The sequence below is a fragment of the Lepus europaeus genome, chromosome 12 (genome assembly GCF_033115175.1).
Source record: "Lepus europaeus isolate LE1 chromosome 12, mLepTim1.pri, whole genome shotgun sequence".
Taxonomy (NCBI): Eukaryota; Metazoa; Chordata; class Mammalia; order Lagomorpha; family Leporidae; genus Lepus; species Lepus europaeus.
The window spans coordinates 47,564,534-47,591,016 of record NC_084838.1 but is presented as its reverse complement, the minus strand read 5'-3'; the positions used below and the strand labels follow the sequence as shown (position 1 = coordinate 47,591,016).

Here is a 26,483-nt window from a genome sequence, read left to right as displayed (position 1 = left end):
CAGTGCCGCATAGAGAGCAGCCACACCAAATTTCTCTGTCTTACAAGTGATCCTCAGGGAGCTGATATCTGATAAACACTTTAAAATAATTGTCCTTTCTCAAATATGACTGAATATCAACTTGACCAGAGTTGACCAACAAATATCAGTGACCTGTTGAGGGCAGGATATACAGAATATCCGAATACTACTGTCCACATGTCAAATGTTCCAGATTCCACTCAAAAAACTCATTGGACAGTCTACGGCTTCTAAAAACCCTATTGGCTTTTTTTCATGAATTAATAGAAGTAATAGCTACCACATAGTAATGGTTGACCACACTGGATGTAACTTCTTGTCAGCATTACCTGTCCCTTTGTGCAAAAGCAGAAACTGGTGAAGTTAAGTAAACAACTGTTCAGGTGGCAGAGGTCCATGTATCTTTGGAGCCCTGGCTTTTCCCACCACACCACCACTGACAGCCCCTCAAACACTTAGGAAGTCACTTTGTCCTCCCACCCAGCCATCTCTTAGACAGGAAAGGCATTGATGTTACGGGGGCAGTTTAAAAGGAACTGGATTCCTTGCTTGTAAGTGTTTACCCCACACTCTCCAACACACAAATACAACAGCAGGATCTGAGGAGGCAACCATCCAATATAAACCTTCAGGGTTACTACAATAGCTTTGGAAATAAGCCAATAATTATAGCAGCGCTGCATTTAGCTGCTTAATCTCCCTAGAAAATTTCTTGTGAAACAATGAGATGGGGTCAGTGTTGTGGAACTTTCTGTTTGTGTATCCCTAGAAATTTTGATCTTTTTGTGTTTGACCTTTCCAGCCAAAAGACTTCAACCATACGGATCATTTCTCAGTAGCCATATTCACCATCCACCGGATCCTACCCCTTGACTCGGGAGTTTGGGTCTGCAGTGTTAACACAGTGGCTGGGATGGTGGAGAAGCCTTTCAATATTTCAGTGAAAGGTAAGTTTCCTCTTCCAGAGGAAGAGCTTGTCCCCTGGTACACTGTGACTGTGGCTTCCTGGGTAGATGTGTCCAGAGGAAGAGCTTGTCCCCTGGTGCACTACGACTATGGCTTCCTGGAGGAGATGTGTTGCTTCTAGACAGAAACAATGACTGAAATACCTCGGAGGTATTTTCCAGGATACCAAGTCTTTAATAAAATTAGACACATGAAGGTTGAGATTGAGTGTGATCTTTGACTTCAGGTAGTCCTGGGTTTGATTTTTGTCACTAACAGCTGGTAATTTTGTATGTGACCTAGAACAAACGAATTTAAGCTCTCTGGGCCTTTCTTCATGTGTAAGTTAAGTGTATTTTTATCTTAAGGGTGATGGTGCAGACTTGTTTAACATATAAAATACTTAAAATTGGATGGCACAATGTATCTAGTAGTGACTATATTTCATAAAAAGTTTAGCATCATTTTGTGATTTCCTATTCATTATTGTAGACTCTCTATTTTGAGGATTATTCACTAGATCTGAAGAACCCCAGACTATGCTGTAAAATTAGCACAAGTGATTTTCACATGCTTAGGGTTATGGGTCTACCTTCTGCTATGAATTAATGTTTCAAACTTATTTAATCTGAGTGGATCTGTATATATTGGTGGCTTGAGGAAAAGGAATCACTGGAGATAAATCCAAGTTAAATGGGATGGTGTACATGGATACAGTAGGCAACTTTACATCTGTAAGTTATTTATGAACAGACTTAGATAAAACACATAACAGCTGTTGGACATTAATGAGGAAAGGGACTGGGCTAAGTGCATCACACATTTCATCTCTGAGAACTTTGGGCAACAGACATTCTTACCACCATTTGCCAGTGAGGAAGCAGACTCATCTCTACAAGGTAGAATCATGGTAGACTCATGTAAGAGTTGGTTTGAAGCCAGTAGCTTCTTCTGGGTCTCCCACGTGGGTGCAGGGGCCCAAGGACTTGGGCCACCTTCTGCTGATTTCCTAGGTACATTAGCAGGGCACTGGATCAGACGTGGAGCAGCCAGGACTGGAGCCAGCCCCCATATGGGATGCTAGCCCCACAGACAGAGGCTTAACCCTCCACGGCACAGTGCTGGCCCCTACACCTCAGCTTTCAACCTGTGACTCCTGACTCAGAACCCAGCACCTTCTTACATCTTTTGCTTTCTGAGTCTCTTGTGCCACAAATGAGGAAGGAAGATATAAAAGCTGGTTTGTATTTGGCCAACTTCATTACTTTAGAAATCTTTGGGGAAACCCCAGAGGTAGCTTCCATAAATGAAATGATATTAGAACATATTCTTTAAAAAAAACAAAAGGCCAGTAGCAAGCGTAGCATAATTGCAACCTCAGATTTAGATTCTCTGCCCTGAAAACCAATATAAACCCCTTAGAATTCTTATGAATATTTTTATTACAGGCAAAACAATGTTTAGTAGAACACTCACATAATCCCAATAACTTCTTACATTTTACATGTTCTTGGAAGAAAGGAAATTATAGGCAGACAAGACAAATGACCATATTTTTAAGCTTCTTGGAATGCTTGCTGCCCATGGCAGATAAGCAGCAAATCAAACACCATGTTGGCAGGGATATTGGGCTTAGCAAGTAAGACAGCTACACCCCTTAATGAAGTATCTAGGTTCACACCAGCTCCCCATTCTGCTTCTTGTTCATTTATGCCCCAGGAGGCAGCAGGTGAAAGTTCAAGTGGTCTGCTCCCTGATATCCGTGTGAGACAACTGGATTGTGTTCCATGCTTCTGGCTCTGACCCCCAGCCATTGTGAACATTTGGAAAGTGAACCAGCAAATGGGGGCTCTGTCTCTTTCTCTTATCTCTTGAATAAATTCTTGCAAAAAATTTTTCTTATCAAAAGTTGCCAACGTAGAAGAGAATCACAAGTTCTAATTTATAGTCCAATGAAAGACTGCTTACAACATCTACACAGGCAGAACTCCAGTCCTGAATCACTGAAGCCTTTTTGCTGTTCTATTGACTGATGGTCATAAACATGGAAATAACCACTAGGGAAATTATTCAGTCTTTAATGAGAGTACTTAAAAATAGACACAAGGCTTTACCATCAGTGCAGATTGGTGCAGTCACCTTTGAAAACTGGCAATTTGTAACAAAGCTAAACATTCCTACCTTATGACCCTGCAGCTACTCCTGGGTATGTATCCAAAAGAAATGACTGCGTATATTTAAAACTAGACATCCTTCAAGGACGTTCAGAGCAGTTGTATGCCTAATAGCCACAAACTAAAATGAATGTTCAACATGAGGAGGGATCCGTGAGTTATGGTATACAGTATTGATATGTGTTAGTTTTCTAGATCGGCCATAACAAAAAGAAGCATGACTTAATTTACTCACTGCCCTCTTTAAGTTAAGTGACTGTGTACTTGGTCTTAACTAAAACATACGTGATCAAGGATACAGCTTGATTAGCTTCTTACCAACTTCAGTATCCTGACCTGAGACAACTTGCTAAATTCCATTACTTCAGTCAGTGGGATTTACTGAGGGCCTCTAATGTTTTTGTTCCTGTTCTGGGCACTGAGAATACAGCAATGAATAATGCAGGGGAAAAATGCGTTCCCATCAGGGAGCTTACATTCGCAAAGGGAGATAAGCAGTGGGCAAACAAATAAATAAATGGTTTATTAAGATGCTGAGTGCCATGGACACAGCTGAGATCAGAAGTGAGAGTGAAGAACGCTGGGTAGCTGCAGAGGTGGCTGTGATCTTAAAGAAGGTGGTTAAACCTCCCTCAGATGACATTGGAGCAAAGACTCAAGGTCATACTTAAGGATAGTAAGTCAAATACTGAGACGGAGAGGAAGAGTAGAATGATGATTATAGTCCCCTCTGAAACCTGAAACACTGCAGGACATAGCACACACTGATGGGAAGGGGGGAAATGGTCTTGCATTTCTAAGAAGGCAGGCTAGTGGAGCTCACTGGAATGCACTTGACAGACACTCAGCACTGATAGGTGCTGGTGAACAAAGCTAACATGGTATTTGCTCCGGTGTAGTTTAGAGTCCGGTTTGACGAGTTCTTTTAGAAAAATTTTCCCCAAACTTCTTGCATCACCATAAAATTTTACTTTTTTAATTAAATTATAATGAATGGATGTTTGACAATAATGGCTTTAAATTTTTTTAAATTTTATTTTCATCTTATTTGAAAGGCAGAGAGCAGAGATCTTCTATTTGCTGTTTCACTCTCCAAATACCCTTAACAGCCAGCACTGTACCAGGCTGAAGCCAGGAACCCAGAACTGCACATGGGTCTCCCACATGAGTGGCAGGGACCCAAGCACTTGATCACCTGCTACCTCCCAGGGTACATTAACAGGAAGCTGGATTAGAAATGGAGTAGCTGGAGTGAGGCGGCAAGATGGCGGAATAGGCAGGGAGCACACTTAGTCCGGGGGGAGAGAAAGTTTAATATAAGTGGAGATACTGCAGGGTCAAGGAAGAGTAGGGGATGAAACAGCAGAGGAAACTCTTCCGGAACTAGTGATTCACAGTGGACCTGCGTGGAGAGCGTGGGAGCCCAAGTTCGGGACACCAGCGGCAGACTCAACGCACCAGCACTGGAACGCGAGGTGAGCCGAACCTCCATAGCCCGAGACACCAGCGGGCAAGCGGAAAGAGGAGGCTAGAGGGAACGAGGCTTGAAACTCCGTGGGGAAAAGTTCACCAGGCTAACTAGAAGAGAGAGAAAAAAAATAAAAAAAGTGACTGATACGGACACAAGTTTCTCTCTCTCCGCTCACCTCTCAAAGGCGAGCAAGACAGAGCAGGCGCCATTTTGGACATACGTCATAAGCAGGGCGACCTCAGGTCTGCACCAGCCCTGAGCCTAGCAGAAAAACCTGACTCTGTGGGGAGGGGTGAAATAACAGGAGATTAGCATCTAACTTGGCAACCCAGTGGGAGATTTCAGGAGAATTGGAGCCCACACTGAGGGCAGCAGAGATTCCCTGTGTGGTCCTTGGGAAAGAGCTTCCGATCTCTGGCTCCTGTGGGTATATCATTTGCCTGCTAACTACCTCCGATTACGTTCAGCTGTGCGGAATTACTTCCCTTTTAAATCAAAAAAAGAAAGAGAGATTTACCACGCCTAGCCTGGGAGTGTCATCCTTGACACACCCTCAACCCTGAGGAACCAAACACAGCTCTCAGTCCACACTCATCTCAAGCCTCTAAGGCTCCACTGAAAGCAGACAGTCCACTTAATATAGAGCCATAGTGTAACAAGAAAAAACACCACAGTGAAGAAACCAAATATCTCCAACATGCCAAACAACAAACGCAAAAACCAACCTAACAAGAACAAGGAAGAAACTATGACGCCCCCAAATGAAAAAGACACCCCAATTCAAGATTATGAAGATGATGAGATCGAAGAAATGCAAGAAGCGGATCTCAAAAAATTGATAAGAACATTAAGAAGTTCTCAAAAACAAATTCTTGAACTACAGAAATCCTTAATGGACAAGATAGAAAATCTCTCTCGTGAAAGTGAAATATTAAGGAGGAATCAAAATGAAATGAAACAACTAGTGGAACAAGAAACTCTGATAGTGACTAGAAATCATAATGAAATGAAGAGTTCAATAGATCAAATGACAAACACATTAGAGAGCCTTAAAAACATAATGGGCGAAGCAGAAGAGAGAATATCAGACTTAGAAGACAGAGAACAGGAAAGGAAACAGGCAAACCAAAGAAAAGAAGAAGAAATTAGAAATCTAAAAAATATTGTCGGGAATCTACAGGATACTATTAAAAAACCCAACATTCGGGTTCTCGGAGTTCCTGAAGGCATGGAGAGGGAGAAAGGATTAGAAGGCATTTTCAGTGAGATACTAGCAGAAAATTTCCCAGGTTTGGAGAAGGACAGAGGCATCTTAGTACAGGAAGCTTATAGAACCCCTAATAAACATGACCAAAAGAGATCCTCACCACGACATGTTGTAATCAAACTCACCACAGTGAAACATAAAGAAAAGATCCTAAAAGGTGCAAGAGAGAAACGTCAGATCACTCTTAGAGGATCTCCAATTAGACTCACAGCAGACTTCTCATCAGAAACCCTACAAGCTAGAAGGGAATGGTGAGACATAGCCCAGGTACTAAGAGAGAAAAACTGCCAGCCCAGAATACTATATCCTGCAAAGCTCTCATTTGTGAATGAAGGTGAAATTAAGACTTTTCATAGCAAACAGAAACTGAAAGAATTTGTTGCCACTCATCCTGCCCTGCAAAAGATGCTTAAAGATGTGTTACACACAGAAACACAGAAACATGGTCACCAATATGAAAGAAGGTAAAGGAAGGAAACCTCACAGCTAAAGATCACAGGAAGCTCAATTTCTCTTTGACATAGAATTAAACTCTGATGCTCTGTTAAAGCAATGTGTTAAAGTAATCTATTATGTTCTCTTGATGTCTGTTCAATTCTAATTGTTCAAAAACAGCTGAATTTTTATTAAGAGCTATGGGTTATTTAAATATGTGCTTTTTCAAAAATTTGAATAATCACCTTGTAACAATGATCAAATTTGGTCTATGTTATGTCATGATTTTAAGAAATCTTATTTCAACCAGATATTTTGGATTTTGAGCCTTCATGGCATTCTTGACAGGCATTCAAAAAATCAAAGTTTCAAACAATCTGGTCTCTAAAATTTCCAGTAAATCCTGGACTTTGGTTTTTCCAGTTTGGGCCCAACTGAAAAAATCGAAGGACCTATGTCTCTCATCTTATAGAGACACCAACTAATCAGTCTATTTGGAGTATATTAGAAGGACTGTCAAGATGTGATGTGGTACCAGACTTTAAGTTTCTATAATGGAAAATGCTATTAATACAAATGTTTGAGAATTAAAAAGTCTAATGATCTTGTGTTACTAGACATGATAGTTATCTTAATGAGAAAGCCCCAGAGGCCTAAAGGGTTAAATACTTGTAAAATCCTACAGGTGCTTTCAAAAATACTGTGAAGTAAGCAAGTGCCTCTTGTTGGTAGATGAGTTTATAATTTTAAACATGGCGACTTAAAGTCTTTTGTCATCCACAGTTATATATGATCTGCTGCTCATAAAACTAAAGTGTTGTTGGTTCTGTGTTTAGCTGTCCTCCTATAGGTTCCTATGGACTTTTTCCAGCCACTTTTATTGTATTCAGTACTTTGGGATGGCTCTGTAAACAGATGAAGCCAATAATGTATTAACAGTACCAACTGAGAGAAAGTATGGTTAACTGAGGTTACTAAAAACAAAAAGCAATTCAAATCACTTGGCAATCTACAAAAAGAGTTAAAGATTTTAAAAGCTATTATTAAAATTGCTATATTGGTCTATTATGCTATATTATATGTGTGTACATATTGTATGTCCACATGGGGAAATTTTATTAAGAGTTTTATTTTAAATGGCTTATAGATAAGATTGTCCATAAATTTAAGCTGCTAAAATCAATCAAAGATACATTTTAATTTGTGGGACCTGAATCTGTGTATCATATGTTTTAGACGTGTTGGTAGAAAGAAACTAAAAACATTTTAGATGGTTGTGCTTAAGTTTACTGGCTAAACAAACTACACCATGTTAGATATTTAAGAGGTGTTTTCAAATACATGATTCTTAAAATTTATAGAAGGCATTGGACCTTCTGGTAAATGTTTTCTTAAGTTGTTATCTAATGGTTGAAACGGTTTGCTAAGTATTCATGTGATATTGCTATTGTCAGCAAGCGATCTAGGACTTGCTCCCTCATTTCTCTATTCTAAGCCCAACTTGTTCTTTCATTTCTCTATTCTCTTCAAGGTAGGAAACTAATTCTATTATGAAGGAATCTGTAGGATGCACAATTTAATCTTTAGACCTTATAAAAGAGATGGCTAACATTTTTCTGCAATAGCATAGCCAAAATAAGAACTCAAATAATAATCTCATAGCTAGATTCACTTCGCCATCAGCGAAGTATACAGTAAGTAGAAAAAACCTCCCTTTCAGACCAAAGGGAAAGAAAGTTTTAAAGTGAGAATATAATTTTCCTCATGGGCATTGTCTACCTTAGAAAAACTACTACAGAACATGCCTGTGACTATAGACTTGTAGTTCAGGCCACCGAAGATTAGAGATGGGACCTGGGCACTCCCTTGACTTGCATCCTGTGGTCTGCTTTAACACAAACCAGGAGGAAAAGAAAGCTCGGCATCAGAAGCAATGGGTGGCAGACCTATTAATGGCTGATCTGTACAGTGATCTGCCCTCAAGGAGACCCAACAGGCCAGTCCACTGCAGCGGCTTTCAATGTGGTAAGCCTGGGCTTCAGCAGAAGTCAGCTTGTGAAGAGCCCTGGCAGCTCTGCCAAGAGTTGGATCACTGGAAATGGACCTGCCCTGGAGTCGAAGGATGCCCAGGTCAGAGCCACAGATCTTATTGGCTCTAAGCTGAAAAGCCCTTCACTCAGCCCAACTTCCAAAGTGACCACTGCAGCTGAGGGGATGGTCAAGTAGGGTCAGCAACATTGCAGGCAGAACTGTAAATTTCTTGTTAGAGATGCCACCTGCCTTTACCTGGCCAGCTCTCCTCCCAGGCCAGCCAAGTAATGAAAGTCAACAGAGTGCCTTCCCCTAGGAGGTTCCCACCTCCCTTAGGATATACCCCATGTGAAGAGATAGATAGGTCTGGGCCTCTGAATTTACAAGGCCTAAAGCCCACCAGATTATTATCAAGCCCCTTCTATCAGGTTCTATTTGCCTCTCAATCAGAAAACTTAATTGTAGCTTAGACAGCACCTTTCTTAGCTCCTCTAATAATGACTCTGTCCTTTGTTCTAGGCCCTGTCTAGTGCACTTTGGCCTCATTCCTTTGTAATCATAACCTCTACTCTACCACCAATGGCTCTACTCCCAACCTGTGTGTACTGATGGTCCTCTTCCCCACTTAATGCTGTATAATTGTTCAAACCTGGTAAATGCCACTCTTAGGATCATTGGTTACTATCCTCACTCTGTCTTTTATGACCTTGTCTAAATATGATCAGAGTCGGCAAACTTGGAAGGCTTCCATAGCCTTGGCAACTCATGACGACAGCCTAGGATGGTTACTGGCGCCATAAACTAGAGTGTCAATTTGTTGGGTCAACAACAGGAGTCACTGTGCACTTGCTCCTCATGTGGGATCTCTGTCCTTAATGTGCTGTACATTGTGATTTAATGCTATAACTAGTACTCAAACAGTATGTTTCACTTTGTGTTTCTATGTGGGTGCAAACTGTTGAAATCTTTATACTAAATTGATCTTCTGTATATAAAGAGAATTGAAAATGAATCTTGATGCAAATGGAAGGGGAGAGGGAGCGGGAGAGGGGAGGGTTGCGGGTGGGAGGGAAGTTATGGGGGGGGGGAAGCCATTGTAATCCATAAGCTGTACACTGGAAATTTATATTCATTAAATAAAAGTTAAAAAAAAAAAAAAAAAAAAAAAAAAAAGAAATGGAGTAGCTGGAACTTGAACTAGGCACTCTGAGGGATGTGGGCATCTCAAGCAGTGACTTAACCACTATGCCAAACACCCAACTCACCATATAATTTTAATATCACATATGTACTATATGTCTGTTTATGCAGTACACTATTGAAAGGTTACAAATCATTGCAATATCTAAGATGTCTTTCATCCCACCCCATGCCCCGAACCAATTTTCACCCTTACTGAAAATGGCCTTTAAGATGGGAAGATAATTCTAGACCATCCATGTGGACCACTGCAGTCATGAATCTTTATAAGCTGAGGGCCTTTCCTGACTATTATCAGAGATACCTTAGCGGAAGGAAGGTTAGAGACTGTTGCTACTGTTGACTTGGAAGGTAGAGCAAGGGGCCTCAAGGCAGTATCTAGAAGCTGTAAGGAGCAAGGACACTGGCTGAGGACAAAAACACAACCTTACTGACACCTCGATTTCAGCTCAGTGAGACCACTGTCTCGCCCCTGACCACCATATCTATAAAATAATGAATTTGTGTTATTTTAAAATGAAGACATGTGGGAAAGAGTGAATGAGTGTATACATGGTCTTAAGTCACCTGAACCTAATAATGATCTCTGGAAATTAGAACAAAGGACAAATAGAAGTTCTATGAAAGTTTATGGTGCTTGAGCCCAACTGAGGTTCTGAGAAATCCCCATGTGAAAATTCACATCGGAGCTAGAGGTTGAATGACAAGCAAGAGGGTAATGAGAGGCAGAGCATTCCTTGCAGAGAAACAGCATCAACACAGAACCTATAACAGAGAGGAGCTCTGTGTTTTGCGAGTTGGATGAAACTGAAAGGTTGGTAGGATTGCTGTTTGGGGCAGGGAAACAGCGGACTGAGAACAGGCGGGGGTTCTGTCATGCAAAGCCTGGCAGGTCATGGTACACATTTCAGGAATTAATCCTCTATGTAGTAAGAATCCATGGAAAGTTTTAAGCAGAGAAGTGTTCCTGTTTTAAGGAAGCACGTAGATTGGATAATGGGTTAGAATAGCGTGAGCAAGGCGCAGAGCTCAGAGAGCGAGTGACTACTTGGAATCTGAGCAGAGCACTCTAAGAGGACTCACTGGGATATGTGAAGTAATCATATTCTACGCTCACATAGCAAAATAGAGCCCCACTGTCTAAGGACTAATCTGACTGCTGAACTTTTATTTAGTTCTTCCAAAGCCTCTGAATGCCCCAAACGTGATCGACACTGGACATAACTTTGCAGTCATCAACATCAGCTCTGAGCCTTATTTTGGGGATGGACCCATTAAATCCAAGAAGCTTCTGTACAAACCTGTTAATGATTATGAAGCTTGGCGTCATATTCAAGGTAAGGTTTGGACAACAAAGTTCCCAGCTGTGAATGTGGTACCAGAAGAAAAACAATTTCCCCAAAGATAGAAATTCCTGTCTCTCTGCCCTAACCTTCCACCCCAGGTAGGGTGGCTGTCAGAGAATTACATTTAAGTGTATCCGGGAGCAAATGCAGGAGGCCCTCTGAGTTCTGGGGCTAACTTTGTGTACTTCAGACACAAAACCAACTTGCATCATGAGTTGCCATCTATACCAGTATTTCCTTTCTATGTGCCTCTGGATCTCCAGTCCTGTTTTTGAGTTACTCCATCCAGCTTGGTCATGGTGAAAGGTGATTGTTTATAACTAGAATATGGTAACTGAGAATTCTGGGACCTACTGGAAAGGAAGAAGACATAATCTGCTTAAATCCTGAGTGATTGTTGTACTTATCGAGTTATTTATTTTTCTCATTTCATGTTTTGCCTTATCTTACAGACTCCTGACACACAGATATTTAAAGGATTTTGAACCTGGATAGTTTGGGCTGTGCATATGAGACTCGGGAGGAGGGAGTGTGGGCAAGGAGAGCCTCTATCCTGACTTCCTGAAGGAAAAAAATATAATAATTAAAAATAGCAAAATGTTAAAATTATGTTGAATCACAAATTCTAGTTCAGTTTTTTGCATAAGAATCATACTTTTAAAAATAAAACAAACATTATCCATTGACCATTCTGCTTCAATTGGGCCATCTTGCAGAGACCTGCTACTATCATGCTTGTAGATAACATGTATCCCTCCTTCAATACTTCCATCTCCCTCTGCCTATGATTTCCTAAAAAGCGCACTCTACCCATTCTATGCAGATAATTGAGAAAGTTTCCAAAAAAAAAAGAAAATGGGCTTAATAACAGTAGCTGACTACTGTTGAGTAAAGTCATGGTATTATTGCTGAGCTCTTCACATGCCATTGTAGACTCAGCCAGAATTCGGAATCCCAGGGGTGTAAGAGTGCTATTTCCAGTATCAATAGTGATGGTGTTTTTCATCACGTGGTGATCATAGCCCACCATCTTTCTCTAGAAGAGGCCATCCACAAAGGAGTCTGCTGAGAACTGTTACACACCACAGAATCTTTTCTTGTTGACTAGGAATTTATCATATGATAGGACACAAATTTACACTGGCAATATCCATGGAGAAACACAATGGTGCAAAGGAGAAAAGCACATACCATTTGTTTACAGGAATGGTTTTAAAGACTTCAGAGCCCTTCATTGCCATGATATGGCCACTACAGATCAGTGATCCGGTCACAGTAAGCAAAGCCTCAAAGCGTCTGTTTCTCTTGATAGCTTGGCTGCAATCCGTGTATATACTTGAAAACAAAAAACAGTTATATGATTTTAATTGAATTTGCCCCCCCAAACATGGTACTCCATATGGTAGAAGACTTGTGTGTTTTTGATTCTACAAATTAAAAGACAAAAGCACTAGAGCCAAAATCTGTAAATGGAAAAGAGGTGTACATTATATAATCTGGAAACATCTTAATTTTCCTTAGATTAGGAATGACCAAGACTTAAAGATGAAACTGTCACTCTCTTTCACTAAGACACCAATTTTTAATACCTAAGAATAGTTTCCATTGTTTTCAACCAGGGTAGCTGTTATTGCAATGTACCAAAATTAAAAAAAAAAAAAAAAGAATGTACAAGAATGCCAACTGAGGTTTCCTGAACTTTCCCTCTTCTCAGTGACAAATGAGATCGTTACACTCAACTACCTGGAACCACGAACAGAATACGAGCTCTGTGTGCAGCTGATCCGTCGTGGAGAGGGCGGAGAAGGGCATCCCGGACCCGTGAGACGCTTCACCACAGCCTCTATCGGTCAGTTCAAGCCGGCCTGGGTGGGAGGGGGAGGAAGGGGAAAGAGGAAGGAAGACCAGGAAGGGCGAGGTGGTGGGTGAGTGGGTGGGTGGGGATGGAGGTGGAAGGAGTTTGCTTTTGAATGGGTGGGAAAGTGACAGGAAGGCTAGAGACTGTGAGCCAAGCTTTTCCTTTATTTGGGCTGGACTCCTGATCTGTGTCCCCGGGGGAGGGGATCTGTAGCCAGCCACAGGGACAGAGAAGGAAGCAGATGAGCCTTCAGGAAGGCAGGGACATCCCTTGGGCTCACGGTTTACTCAGCAGCAACTGTGCTGAGCCTTGGCTCCTGTATTTGACCACCGACTTCCTGTTTCCTTCTTAAGGGTCCAGGCCTGGCTCCTGGCACATACAGGCTTCAGAAATCCCAGTGTGTTTATTTTCAAAAACAAGTTCTAGTTTTTCAAAGTAATGCATGTACATGGTTAAAACATCAAATAGAATGAAAGGCTTTCATCTAAAGAATAGCAGTCCCCTTACCTCCCAGTCCTGCTTGCTATAGGCAGCCACTTGTATCTCCTGAGGCTCTGTCTTGTAATATTTACCTCCGTGCTTCTAAATCAATGGTTCCCAAACTCTAGCATCCATCAGAATCATCTGGAGAGTTTGTTATGTCAGATGGCTGGTCCCCTCCCCCTGAGTTTCTGATTGAGTAGGTTTGGAGTGGAGGTAGGGCTGGAGAGTTAAAATTTGCATTTCTAGTGGGTTCCCAAGTGATGCTTGAACTATTGGCCCTAGGTCCACATGTCCTAGATAACATAGGTAGCAATGTTTCTTGACTTATCAGTGCTATTCAGTATCTGTTGGCCTTCTGTGTTTAACTGAAGAACACTTGAATTTGTGAAGTCTACTTGATGCTGACCTGGGCTCCAGCTTTCTGTTCTCACGAATCCGCCTCTGAAATATCAGAGTGATCCTTTGTAAAGCTCTTTGCTGGCTCTTTGATTTGTTCACTGTATATAATCGTTCTGTTACTGTCTCTTGGCCAGTGCTTTATAGTTTCAAGTCTATATATATATATATATATATATATATATATATATATATATATATTTTAGACTCATTTATTTTATAGTTTTGTTAAACTTTCAACAGCTTTTCTTCCAGCCTTGTATTAGGCAACTAGTAAATTAGTTATAGTAAATTTATTCAATAAATATAAATTATCAATTATATAACTTAGAACCTGTGGTTCATATATTTAATTCACACTACCTTGGAGGGTAAGAATTATCTACCTCTTTTTATACATGGAAGGTAGTCTGAGTCGTCACTAACTGATGCATCACTATTTTTTAATTTTTTTAAGGAATACAAATTTCATAAGAACAACTTTAGGAATATAGTTACTCTCCCCACCATTCCTGTCTTCCCTCCCACACTCCTACCCCCCTCTCCTCTCTCTCCCCTTCCCAGTCCCATTCTCCATTAAGATTCATTTTCAATTAACTTTGTACACAGATGACCAACTCTGTACTAAAGAGTTCCACAGTTTGCATGCGTGCACACACACACACACAAACAACTGAGAACTAGTTTTACAGTTAACTCTCATAACTCCTTGAGGACAGAGGTCCTGCATGGGGAGTTGGCACACAGTGACTCCTGTTGTTAATTTAACAATTAACCCTCTGATGTATGATGTCAGTGATCGCCTGAGGCTCTTGACATGATGCATCCCTCTGACTTCAGACTCCATGTCCTATTTCTCTATTAGTTTTATCCAGAAGCTCAAAAGTATGATTTCCTCATTCCAGTTCATAACTTCTTCCTATTTTGTAGTCCATTTACTGAGGGAGAGATATGGAATACATTAGTGAGGAAACCAGGATGAACATCGAGCTCTTGATCTTCAGGGACTGTGTGCTCTAGCTGAGACACCCTTCCCCTGACACACACACACACACACACACACACTACCTAGTTTCATCTGACCAGTGGCATCTTTAAAGAACCAAATGGGACTCAAAAACTACTCTGGGACTGCTTGGAAGCCTTGCACAGGTAAGAAATTGCTTCCTGGGAACACATCAGGTTGTGACTCTGAAAGGTAAAACCAGAAACCATATATGAATCGGAGGAAGAAGGGCTCTCCTCATCAAAGGGGCCTCCGATCTGTCATTAGGTTGCTGCTGAAAGGCAAATGGTAGTTAATTGTCTCTTAGGTCAGTGTTGATGAATCAAAAGGGAAGGTCATCATCTGACTCAAATGGAAAGTATTTATGGAACAGAGCATAAAACCCAGAGCCACGTGGCGCTGTCTACAGCCCTTAGAGTATGTTCCAGCCAGGATGTATTTAGAGGTCTCCTGGAACATTTCAAAGAAGTTCTCAGGGGTGGGAGGGTAGGCAGCTCCTGAAGGCTTTTCTTTTCCCATCATGTGAATTTTGCTGATCGTCGTTTTTTGATTCTTCTGGCAGTTGCACTGTTTGGGTGTTGATTGAGGTGTTGAAAGCCAAGGAGTCCAGGAGGGGAGGGAAGAAAACACATTCTGAAGCCATTTCAGAAAGGGACATGCAGGGAGGAGTGAAAGGTTGTCACGTCCCTGAAGGGAAGGAAGAGGGAAATGGCCACTGATTGATTCCTTCTACCAGGCACAGGCTTAGGGGATTTACTGGTATTCCATAAAATGTCAACTCCGCATTCTACGTTGTTGCTGTGTAAGCCTGTCGGACCATGTTGGGCGGCTTATTTTAGAACTCAAACTTTCTTTCTTTTTGTTTATTTAAAAGGCACAGCCACAGAGAGAGAGATCAGACTGATGAAACCTGAAGCCAGGAACTGAATCCAGGTCTCCTGCATGGGTGGCAGGGACCCATCCTCTGCTGTCTCCCAGGGTGCTCAGTAGCAGGAGGCTGGACTGGAGCCAGAGATGGGACTCAAACCCAGGCACTGTGATGTGGGATGCGGGCATCCCAAGTGATGGCCTGACTTGTGACACACACTCACAGAACTTAAACTTTAGAGATTAGTGAATATATTTGCAAAGGTTAGAGAGAAAGAATCAATAAGAGCTTCAGCACAGTGCCAAGCAAAATGCCCCGCCAATTGCTGGTTCTCACTACTCTGAGACCACTCAGTAGTAGATGTGAATTGAGCTGAAATAAATGTGGGGATACAAATAACTTTTTATATGCTGATTTCATTTTGTTTGGGTAACATCCCAGGAGTGGGATGGATGGGTCATATTGTAGATCTATTTTCAGATTTCCAGAATGGCTGTACTAGTTTACGTTTCCACCAACAGTGGATTAGGGTATCTTTCTCAGTCATGGCATTGTCTGTATATAAAGGCTATTGATTTTTGTGTGTTGATTTTATATCCTGCAACTTTACCAAACATACTTATGAGTGCCACTGGTATCATAATGGATTCTTTTGGTTCCCCTATATACAGAATATTGCCACCTGTGAACAGAGATAATTGACTTCCCTTTTCCATTTTGTATCCCTTTGCTTTCTTTTTCTTGACTAGTGACTTTGGCTAAAACTTCCAGAACTGTATTGAATTACAGTGATGAAAGAGGTCATCCTTGATTGGTTCTGGGTCTTAGTGGAAATGCTTCCAACTTTTCCCCAATTAATAGGCCATGAATTTTTGTATTTTGCCTTGTTGTGTTGAAGAATGTTCCTTCTACACCCAATTTGCTTAAAGCTTTTTAAAAAAAAAAAATCAGGAAAAGATGCTGTACTTGATCAAATGCTTTCTCTGAATCTATTGATATGATTACATGGTTTTTATTCTTCAATTTGTGAATTCTGATGTATCACAGTTCTTGATTTGTGCATGTTGAACCATCACTGCACATCAGGGATAGATAAATCCCACTTGGTCTGGGTGAATGATCTTTCTGTTGTATTGTTAGATTAAATTAGCTAATATTTTGCTGAGAATTTTTTATCTAGATTCATCAATGACATTGGTCTCTAGTTCTCTTTATTTGTTGTATCTTTTATCTTTTTTTGGTTTTGGAATTAAGGAGTTGCTAGCCTCATAGAAGGAGTTTGGGAGGATTACCCCTCTTTCAATTGTTTTGAATAGTTTAAGAATTGGAATTTGTTCTTTAAAATTCTGGTTGAATTCAGTAGTGAAGCCATCCAGTCCTGGGCTTTTATTTCTTAGGAGGGAATTCATTACTGATTCAATCTCCATCTGGGTTATTGGTCTGTTTAGATTTTCTGTGTCTTCCTGCCACAAAATTGGTAGATTGTGTCTAGGAATCTGTCCGTTCTTGATTTTCCAATTTGTTGTCATATAGTTGTTGTAATTTCTAATGATTCTATTTCTGTGGTGCCCATTGTTACATCTCCTTTTTCATCTCAGATTTTATGGATTTGAATCATCTTTTCTTTTGGTTAGTTGGGCCAATGGAGTATCAATTTTATTTTATTTAAAAAACTAGCTCTCATTTCACTTATCATTGGTACTTTTTTCATTTCAATTTTGTTTTGTTTGTTCTCTGTTGTTTCTTTCCACCTATTTTTGGGTTAGGTTTCTTCTTGTTTTTCTAGGTCCTTGAGATGCATTGTTAGATCATTTACTTGCAGCGTTTTCAATTTCTTGATGTAGGCACCAATTCCTGTAACCTCCCCTTCTTACCACTGCTTTTGCTATATCCCATAAGCTTTGATATGTTGTATTGTCATCTTCATTCATTTCTGGGAATTTTTTGATTCTTCTATGAGCCACTGTTCATTCAGGAGCATGTTGTTCAGTCTCCATGTATTTGCATATTTTCTAGAGAACTTGTTAATTTCTAGCTTCATTCCATTGTGATCAGAAAAGATACACAGAATGATTTCAATTTTTAAAAAATGTTCTTGAACTCACTTTATGTCCTTAGCATATGGTCTGGTCTGTCTTAGAGAAGTTTCCATGTACTAATAAAAAGGACATGTATTCTTCAACTGTGGGATGAAATGTTCTCTGGATACCTCTTAGGTCCATTTGGTCCATAATGTGGATTAGCTCTCTTATTTCTTTATTTTCTGTCTAGTTGACCTGTCCATTGATGAAAGTGGGGTTTTGAAGTCCCCCATTACTATTGTATTGGAGTCTGTGTCTCCCTTTAGATCCCTTAACATTTGTTTTAAATAGGCACCCTGCCATTGGGTGCATAAACATTTATTATAGTCACATCTTCCTGTTGAATTGATCCCTGCATTGTTATTTAATGCCATTGTCTCTTTTAACACTTTTTTTGTGGAAACACTTGCCTGTTTTCTCCTCTGACGGCTTTTATTTTTGAACTATGCTTTTGTGGCTTAGAGGAGTGTCTGCTCCTTCAGGGAATACCCAGAGGCATGTGCTGGGTGGGGCCAGAGATCTCTGGTCAATGGTCCAGGTTGGGGCGAGAATCCAGGGTGACACCCAAGTGGGCCGGGTTGGATGTCTTCTATTATCTGCAGGGGGGAGGGTACGATCACACCTATTAGCCTCTTCCCTTCCAAGGTGATTAATGCCCTGAGATAGGCCTCAGTGGGTAGAACCCTCACCCACGCAAGTGCATGAACCACACAAAGGATCTGTGCAGTCTTCAGTGTGAGCACCAAACCCTCTGCAATGACCCTCCCCAGACAGTCGGGGATCTCTGAGCCTCTGACACCAGACGCAGTGATTGCTCAGACCCAGCTGCACCGCACGCCCTATCATGCAGCCACAGGATTCCCACAGTCACAGCACGCACGGCTTCTGGTCAGGGGTGCAGAGCATTGGCTCTCAGCTCTGCAAGCCTGCCCGTCACAGAGAGAGCAGTGATGTTCCCAGAGCTGTGGCTGTGGGTGCTGCACCTTGGCAGTTTGAGCCCTGGAGCCTGTGATAGGTTGTGAGGAAGGGAGCACCTCACAATCCTAACTGGATGCCTACCTCCCCGTCAACCCTCCAGTCAGACTCAAAGTCAGTGGGAAATTTTACCCTGTGGCAAAATGCCCCGGTTTGCATACAAGAGCCACTGCTGCCTCTGCTGGCGTCAAGATGGTGCCTTCTCCGTGCTGGTTGCAAGGCGCCCTTGTGGGGGCATGAGGAGAAAGAATTGTGCTTTTTCTTCACTGGGTTAGGTGGGTACTCTGCTCCCTGCTCGGGCTTTAGGCTGGACTCGCTGTGGTCCACGAGATTCTCCCTCAGGCAGTATCACCAGTGACATGGGCTGGCGCAGTCTGCTCTCGCCTTGCTCTCCGGAGCTGGTGTCTCCAGTCCTTGGCTACGGGGCCATGGCCGGTGTCCCTGCTAGATCTGCGCTTTCCATGCTGGTCCACAGCATCCCTCTTCTTCTGTAGAATTTCTACTGCGAACTTCGCTCCAACTCTCCCCTGGGAGTGCACTTCCACTGCTTTTCTTCTGTCTTCCCCTTGTCAAAAGCAGCACATCTTTTCCCTATTTAGCCATCTTGGAATCTCTACAAATAATGATATAAGGAACAACTTCATGTCCTTGTCTTTTTTCTCTTCCTTTGGTGTTTCTCTATAGGATAAATCCTATATAGTCAGATATTAGGGCCAAACTATATGATCATTTCTAGGGCTTTTGAAAAAATAGTTCCAAGTTACTCTCCAAGGGGGTTGTGCTCCTGTTGTGCTCAAATAGCATATTAGATCTATTTTAATAATTGATATTTTGATATGGGAAAGTGTACTTTATGGCTGCTAGCGCATGTTTCTTTTACAGCATGTTGAGTTGTGTTTTATAGTAAAGGCCAAGCCTCTTCTCTAAAGCTGTTCTTTGGGCCACCATTGCCTCCACTCCATGTAAAGACACTGACTTTTCTTATTTTTCCTAGGACTCCCTCCTCCACAAGGTCTCATCCTCCTACCCAAAAGTCAGACCACTCTAAATCTGACCTGGCAACCAATATTTCCAAGCTCTGAGGATGACTTTTACGTTGAAGTGGAGAGGAGATCTGTGCAAATAAAAAGTGATCAGCAGAATATTAAAGTGCCAGGCAACTTGACTTCAGTGCTGCTTAACAATTTACACCCTCGGGAGCAGTATGTGGTCCGAGCCAGAGTCAACACTAAGGCCCAGGGGGAATGGAGTGAAGATCTCACTGCCTGGACCCTTAGCGACAGTAAGTAACTTGTGCTGCCCCAGCCTCACCTGAACTGCACTTGGCCACTGCCACTGGGACTTAGCTTCAAGACTGCTCCTTAGAAATCATGGAAGGTGGGAAGTTGTGAGTGGTGGCTAACTACTGCCCCTCCCCTCTTAATCATTTTAATCTCCTCAATGTATAAGAGAGCTGCGTTTGAATTGGCAATGATTCAGGTAAGACTGAAAAATGTACTTTTGCTTGTTTATTAAGTCAGTAACATGAGTAAGGTTTTCTAGGACTTGGTTAATAAGCCTCTAGGACAGTTTTTAAGGATTATCATAAATCTTTATGCACACTATGCTGATTTAAGTACGGCAGGGGAGGGGGAGTCTTTCCTAATCTTAAAAGACAAATAAGTTTGCTTGAAAACCGTTCATAGCAGACAATTCTTGAAGTTAATGTATATGTTGGAGAGCAATAAAATGACTTGTCTTTCAAGATATCATGCTTTTATTTGCTTCAGAGTGTCACTTAAAATTAGGTCTTTTTGGATTTATTTGCAGTAGTAAAATGAGTACTGCACCTACATACTTTGAAGCCCTTGGAAAGAGGAGAAAATGCTGGCCACACCAGCTACCACTACTGTCAGGATCTCTTGCCAACGCCCAAAGTTGGTTCCCAGCCTCCTTAGAGAAAGGTGTGGGAACAGGCTCAGGTTTTCCAGCCCCTCTAGATTGTATAAGTGACTCCTGAGTGTTGGAACTGTTCTGTCAGTTTATGGCGAGTTTTTTCAAGATTTATTTGAAAGGCGGAGGTTTGTTTGTTTGTTTTTTTGCGGGGGGGGGCAGTGGAGAATCCACATTCTGTCTGCTGGTTTACTCTCCAAAGGGCCACAACAGCCAGGACTGGGCCATTTTCTTGACCTGTGAAAGGGAAAACGGGTGTATCAAAGTCACCCGTGACCATCACCTCAGCTCCGTTTCTATTCCCTTCTCCCCAGAGACGACCAGATTATGAGTTTATGTATCTTTCCATTCACTAGTGTATAATTTTAATGTATATGGACATATAGGTATACATATGAGTACATATCATTCTTTTGAATAAATATTTTATGCATGTTTATTTAGATCTGATTGATGTACATCATTAAACTTCTGCATAGTATTTTCTTATGAATATAGCATGACATTTATTCCCTTTTCGATGGACATTTAAGGTATTCATTTTTTTTTTACTAACATGAACAAAAATATAGTAGTCGTCCTTGTACATGTCTCTATGTACAGAGTTGAGGGCTTTTCTATGGAATATGTCCACAAGTTATTTCCCTCTGAAGTGGCTACTCAATGTGTACCATGTCCAGGAGTGTAGTAAAGCACTGTTTCCCCTATGCCCATCTCTATCTATGTCCTTGTCCTGTATCTATCACTTGATAGTCAGACCTTTGCACTCTTGCCAATCTCAGAGCAAAAAATGTGTTTCATTTTTAACAGCAAAGTTGAGCCTCTTATGCTTATTGGTCATTTGGATTTCCTTTTTTTCCCTCAGTACTCATACACTTGTTGAAATACTTTACCCATTTGTTGTAGGTTTTCTTACTGATTTATAAAAATTGCTTATGTAATCTGGGTACTAATTTTGTTACTTGCCTTGCAAATGTATAACCTTGTTTGTGGTGTATCTGACCCCAGAGACATTTTGCATCTTGGTACAATCAGACCTGTCAATATCTACCTTTAGAGTTTGTAGTTTTTTGTGTTTTTGAGTTATTTCCTATCAAAGTCGTAAGTATATTTTCTATTTATTCTAGTTGTTTTAGTGTTTTGTTTTACATAGTTAAGTCTTTAAGTAAATACTGTTATTTTGGGTATGGTATTTGATTATTTCTAATTTTATGTACATATTTCAAGCCAGGGCCAGCACTGTGGCACAGCAGGTTAATGCCCTGGCCTGAGGTGCCAGCATCCCATATGGGCACCAGTTCTAGTCCTGGCTGCTCCTCTTCCGACCCACCTCTCTGCTGTTGCCTGGGAAAGTGGTGGAGGATGGCCCAACTCCTTGGGCCCTCCACCCATGTGGGATACCTGGAGGAAGCTCCTACTAGCTCCTGGCTTTGGATCAGCACAGCTCCAGTCATTTTGGCCAATTGGGGAGTGAACCATCAGATGGGAGACCTCTCTCTCCCTCCCTCCCCCTGCTTCTCTCTATATATCCATCTCTCTCTCTCTCTCTCTCTCCCTCCCTCCCTCCCTCCCTCCCTCCCTCCCTCCCTCCTTCTCTCTGTGTAATTTTGACTTTAAATAAATAAATCTTTTAAAAAATAAGAAAAAAATACATATGTCAAGCCAATGATCCCAATGCCACCAAGTGAATAGGCTGCCTAGTGACTTGTGATGCTTTCTGTATCTGTCAAATTCTTGTATTGATTTTGCATCTATTTCTGAGTGTTCTGTTCTCCGCTTGTAGCATTTCCAGCCTATTTAAAGTAACTATAGGTTTCTGAAGTGTCTTTAATTATGGGATGAATTACTGTTCTCTTTTTAATAATTACCTCAGGTGTTCGTTTGCTATTCTATGTAAATATTACCTTTCTTAAAATTTGTCACTGAAAGTGCTGCATTGAGTGAATGTGGAATTTGATGGGAGTTCATTCTGGGAGTAGAGGTAGGGAGCTGAGATTGTCAGTGTAGGATTTGGTTCCTCCAGGGTCAGGATATTAGGGCAAGGATTATATGAATGAGAACACTTGAGTTTTAACTGATATATTTAGAATTATGTATTATCATGAACTGATCTTGCATATATTGTTCAGAACTAAAATTAATGCTTCTAGTTATAAAGCATTTACTTTTATAAAGCAGTAATTCCATCTAGTCTAAGTGAAGACGTGGAATGAATTAGATTTGGCATATAGCTCCAAACATGTGAAAAATTATGTTTATAATGTTTAGTGTTTAAGACATTTACCTGTAGAATATTTGACCCTTAAAATGACAATAAGGAGAGTAGAATAAGAATTATCCTCAAATATAACAGATGATGAGGCTGAGTGTATAGGAGAGTAACTTGCCCAGTTTTACACAGCTACTAAGTCATGGGGGTTAAGATTCTAAGTCGCATTTCAGTCCTCCCTCCAACACAGTATCACCCATTTGTCTCTTGGAGTTGAAAACCAACTGATTTAAAGCAAGTTTTGTTCTTGGAGAGATTCTTTGAGCAATGCCATCCCATTTCTAAACTGTGTTCAGGTCTGGCTAGTGTTTCCTAAAGTGTTTCAGAATCCATGTTGGACTCATCTAAGGAACAGATAAAACATAGGTCGATCCAGTCAGCAGCCTAGATCTGCTGACTCTAAACTGGAGGGTGCACTGGGCTATCTCCAAAGGTATCTCCTTTCAGGCAGAAGATGGATCCATTGGTAGATGTAAATTTGATTTTTAGCCCCAAAATTATATTCATTATTCTAGCAGATGTCTGTAAGTCACTGCTGCTTTTTTGTGACAAATTTAGGAGACCATTGATTTAGGAAGTTCAGGCACAGCCATACACATATAAAATGTCCACAGTAATCTGAAAATGTTAGTATTCCTAGTACTTTGCAGTCTCCTTGTGGTTAAGGTGGTTATTTTGCATATTTATAAAAACATACAAAAATTGGTACTAGAGGCAAAGGAAATGAAGACATATCGCTGATTAATTAACTGTGACTATAGACAATTTACCACATTCTAGACATAGAAATTAACAATCAGATTTGGCAGTCTCTGAATCCAGTATCTAACTCTTGTAAGTTGTCAATGTAGCTTAAGGAATATGACATGAGGAACCAATATAGTGGGAAGAATAAGTTTAAAATGAAGAAGTCTTTGAGAATTTAGAATAGAAAGAATTTACCTCAAGACATTTCCCTAAGGTTCAATTTTGCAGTAACTTTCACACAGTAAGATAGAGGTATATGGAGTAAAACAGCCTAGGTCTACTAGTTGCCCATTAGGACCATTTAAAAGTCCATTAAATTTTTGAAGTCGTCTTCTCATCTTTACATTTTTGATGGTAAAGATCTTGGCACTACTTTGCTACCTGCCTATGTGGTTGTGAGGATCAAGAGAGCCTGGGTACAGAAGCACATTGTAACAGCCTCACAAACATAAGGTACTGTTAATATGAAGGGAAAGGCCTTGGAGTCACTTTTTGGGGGGGCAGGGGCAGTAGCTTTAGACCTTCTCATGCCACAGACTTCCTTCTAGCCTGTGCCTTTTAAGAAAGAAGTTTGGGTGAGAGAGCAGGGATGCATCTCCATACCTGGAAAACCCCAAAGCATCTCTTTCCCCTCCTGCTTATGCCCTTGAATAGATGTGATCTCATTTTTCCCCAAATCCCTTTAACACTTTCTCCTGTACACACTAATTTTCCTACTGCTCCATAAATGCCCTTGGGGAAAGACAAGCCATACAACATAGTAGTCAAGTCTAAGGACTGTGAAACCAGCTTGTCAGGAGTAGGCTCCTTTTTGTTCTTTTTTTAAAAAAATATTTTATTTACTTATTTGAGAGGTAGAGTTACAGACAGGGAAAGACAGAAAGGTCTTCCGTCTGTTGGTTCACTCCCCAGTGGCCACAGCGATGGAGCTGCACCAATCAAAAACCAGGAGCCAGGTGCTTCTTCCTAGTCTCCCATGTGGGTGCAGGAGCCCAAGGACTTGGGCCATCTTCTGCTTTCCCAGACCACCGCAGAGAGCAGAACTGGAAGAGGAGCAGCCGGGACTAGAACTGGCACCCATATGGGATGCCGGCGCTGCAGGTGGAGGATTGACCTACTGCGCCACAGCACCTGCCCCTCCTGTTTGTTCTTAATAGCTGTGTCCTTGACTACATCTCTTAACTTTTCTGTATCTTAATACTTATGATGATACTGCTAGAAAGAGGGAGTTAATATATCGAAAGGCCTAGAACAATGCTTTATATACTGTAAGCACTACATAAATGCCAGCTGTCGTAATCATTCCATTCTTTCAAGCATCAAAAAGCGTGTATGGGTTTGTGGAGTAACAGAATTTCTGAGGTCAAGGTGATCTGAGTTTTGCCATTTTCTTGTATTGCCACTCTTTCAGGTCTACATGGAGTTCAGTAGCCACTGACAACTAACTCCAGCTGTTTGAAAATTACTATCTGAGAAAACACATATTTGCCATTCATAAGCTGACATGAACTACCTCACAAGAGCATAATCACCTGAGCTGGTAGTATTTCTTTAATGATTCTTTTTCTATTTCTAGTTGTCCCTCCTCAACCAGAAAACATCAAGATCTCCAACATCACTGACTCCTCAGCTGTGATATCTTGGACAATATTGGATGGCTATTCTATTTCTTCTATTATCATCCGTTACAAGGTTCAAGGCAAGAATGAAGACCAGCACATTGATGTGAAGATCAAAAATGCCACCATCACTCAGTATCAGCTCAAGGGCCTTGAGCCTGAAACGGCCTACCAGGTGGACATGTTTGCAGAGAACAACATAGGTTCAAGTAACCCAGCCTTTTCTCATGAACTGATGACACTCCCAGAATCTCAAGGTTGGTAGAAAAGATAAATACTTGACAGGATTATTTTTGGAGAGCATCAGAAAAAGCCCTACCATCCTAAGATATTTATCCAATATGTATGTCATGGAATGTAATTCACTTGGCCTAATGTAATTCATGATAGGGTATACCATCTCTAAATCGGCCCTTGAATCAAAATGTCCCTGGGAAGTTACCCTGCTGACCCATTTTCTGTTATTAACCCTTAGAATGAACTAGCTTATCAGCATGCTCATCTAGTAACATAAGAAAGCTCCAAGCAATTAGGATTTTGATTGTGTGGAGGAAGAAGAATATGGAACCAACTTCTAGGGATGGGTGCTTAAGTGGATGGTTCCAAGAACCACGTTCCATTCTTATTCACATGAGCTCCTCTGTTAACTTGCATGATACTGTGCTATTCTGAGTTGTCTTGTGTTTTCATGACCCAGTTTTTTAGGTCTCCATAACCAACACCAATCCCCAGCCCACAGAGAGAAGCTCCTGGGGAGGTCCTTCTGGAGCACCAAACACAGCATGCCCTTGTTTGTCATACAAGAACAGTAGATTGAGAGACAAATTTTGTAAAGTCATAATTTGGACTTTTTCAAAGAATATCACAGTTCTAAAAACTTTTTGGTTTTCCCATCTGGTTACCTAGGGGTTAAAAAAATAAACTGGGTTTTCAATGCTGGTTCTTTGGAACCTTTGAAATGTTTACAGAATGATGTCTGCCAATTAAATATGTATCTTCCAGATCATAGTCTAAAAAGATGCATCATTTTTATAACTTGCATTTTGATAAAATGTAGGCCCTAAATCCATGCTATACATAAAATACAAAGAAAACATATTTTTTGAAGATTTATTTTGTTTGAAAGGCAGAGTTAGAAAAAGAGAGATAGGGATCTTTCACCTGCTGGTTTACTCCCCAGCTGGCCGCAATGGCCAGGGCTGGACCAGACCAAAGCCAGGAGGGTCTTTCTGGTCTCCCATGTAGGTGGCAAGGGCCCACGTACTTGGGCCATGTGCTGCTGTTTTTCCTGGGCTGTTAGCAGGGAGATGGATTGGAAGAAGAATAGTGGAGAAAGGAACCAGTACCTATATGGGATGC

At 41.1% G+C, this 26,483-nt stretch overlaps 1 protein-coding gene across 3 annotated transcripts in view; it reads left to right on the top strand.

The window, feature by feature from the left end:
* The window catches only part of TEK (TEK receptor tyrosine kinase), a 128,531-nt gene that overhangs the window by 83,897 nt on the left and 18,151 nt on the right, over positions 1–26,483 (top strand). For all 3 annotated transcript variants that reach the window (XM_062208122.1, XM_062208121.1, XM_062208120.1), the window contains 5 exons: positions 824–968; positions 10,720–10,881; positions 12,605–12,739; positions 19,552–19,839; positions 25,082–25,381. In XM_062208122.1, coding sequence (XP_062064106.1) covers positions 824–968; positions 10,720–10,881; positions 12,605–12,739; positions 19,552–19,839; positions 25,082–25,381 — 1,030 coding nt within the window. The remainder of the gene's footprint in view (positions 1–823; positions 969–10,719; positions 10,882–12,604; positions 12,740–19,551; positions 19,840–25,081; positions 25,382–26,483) is intronic.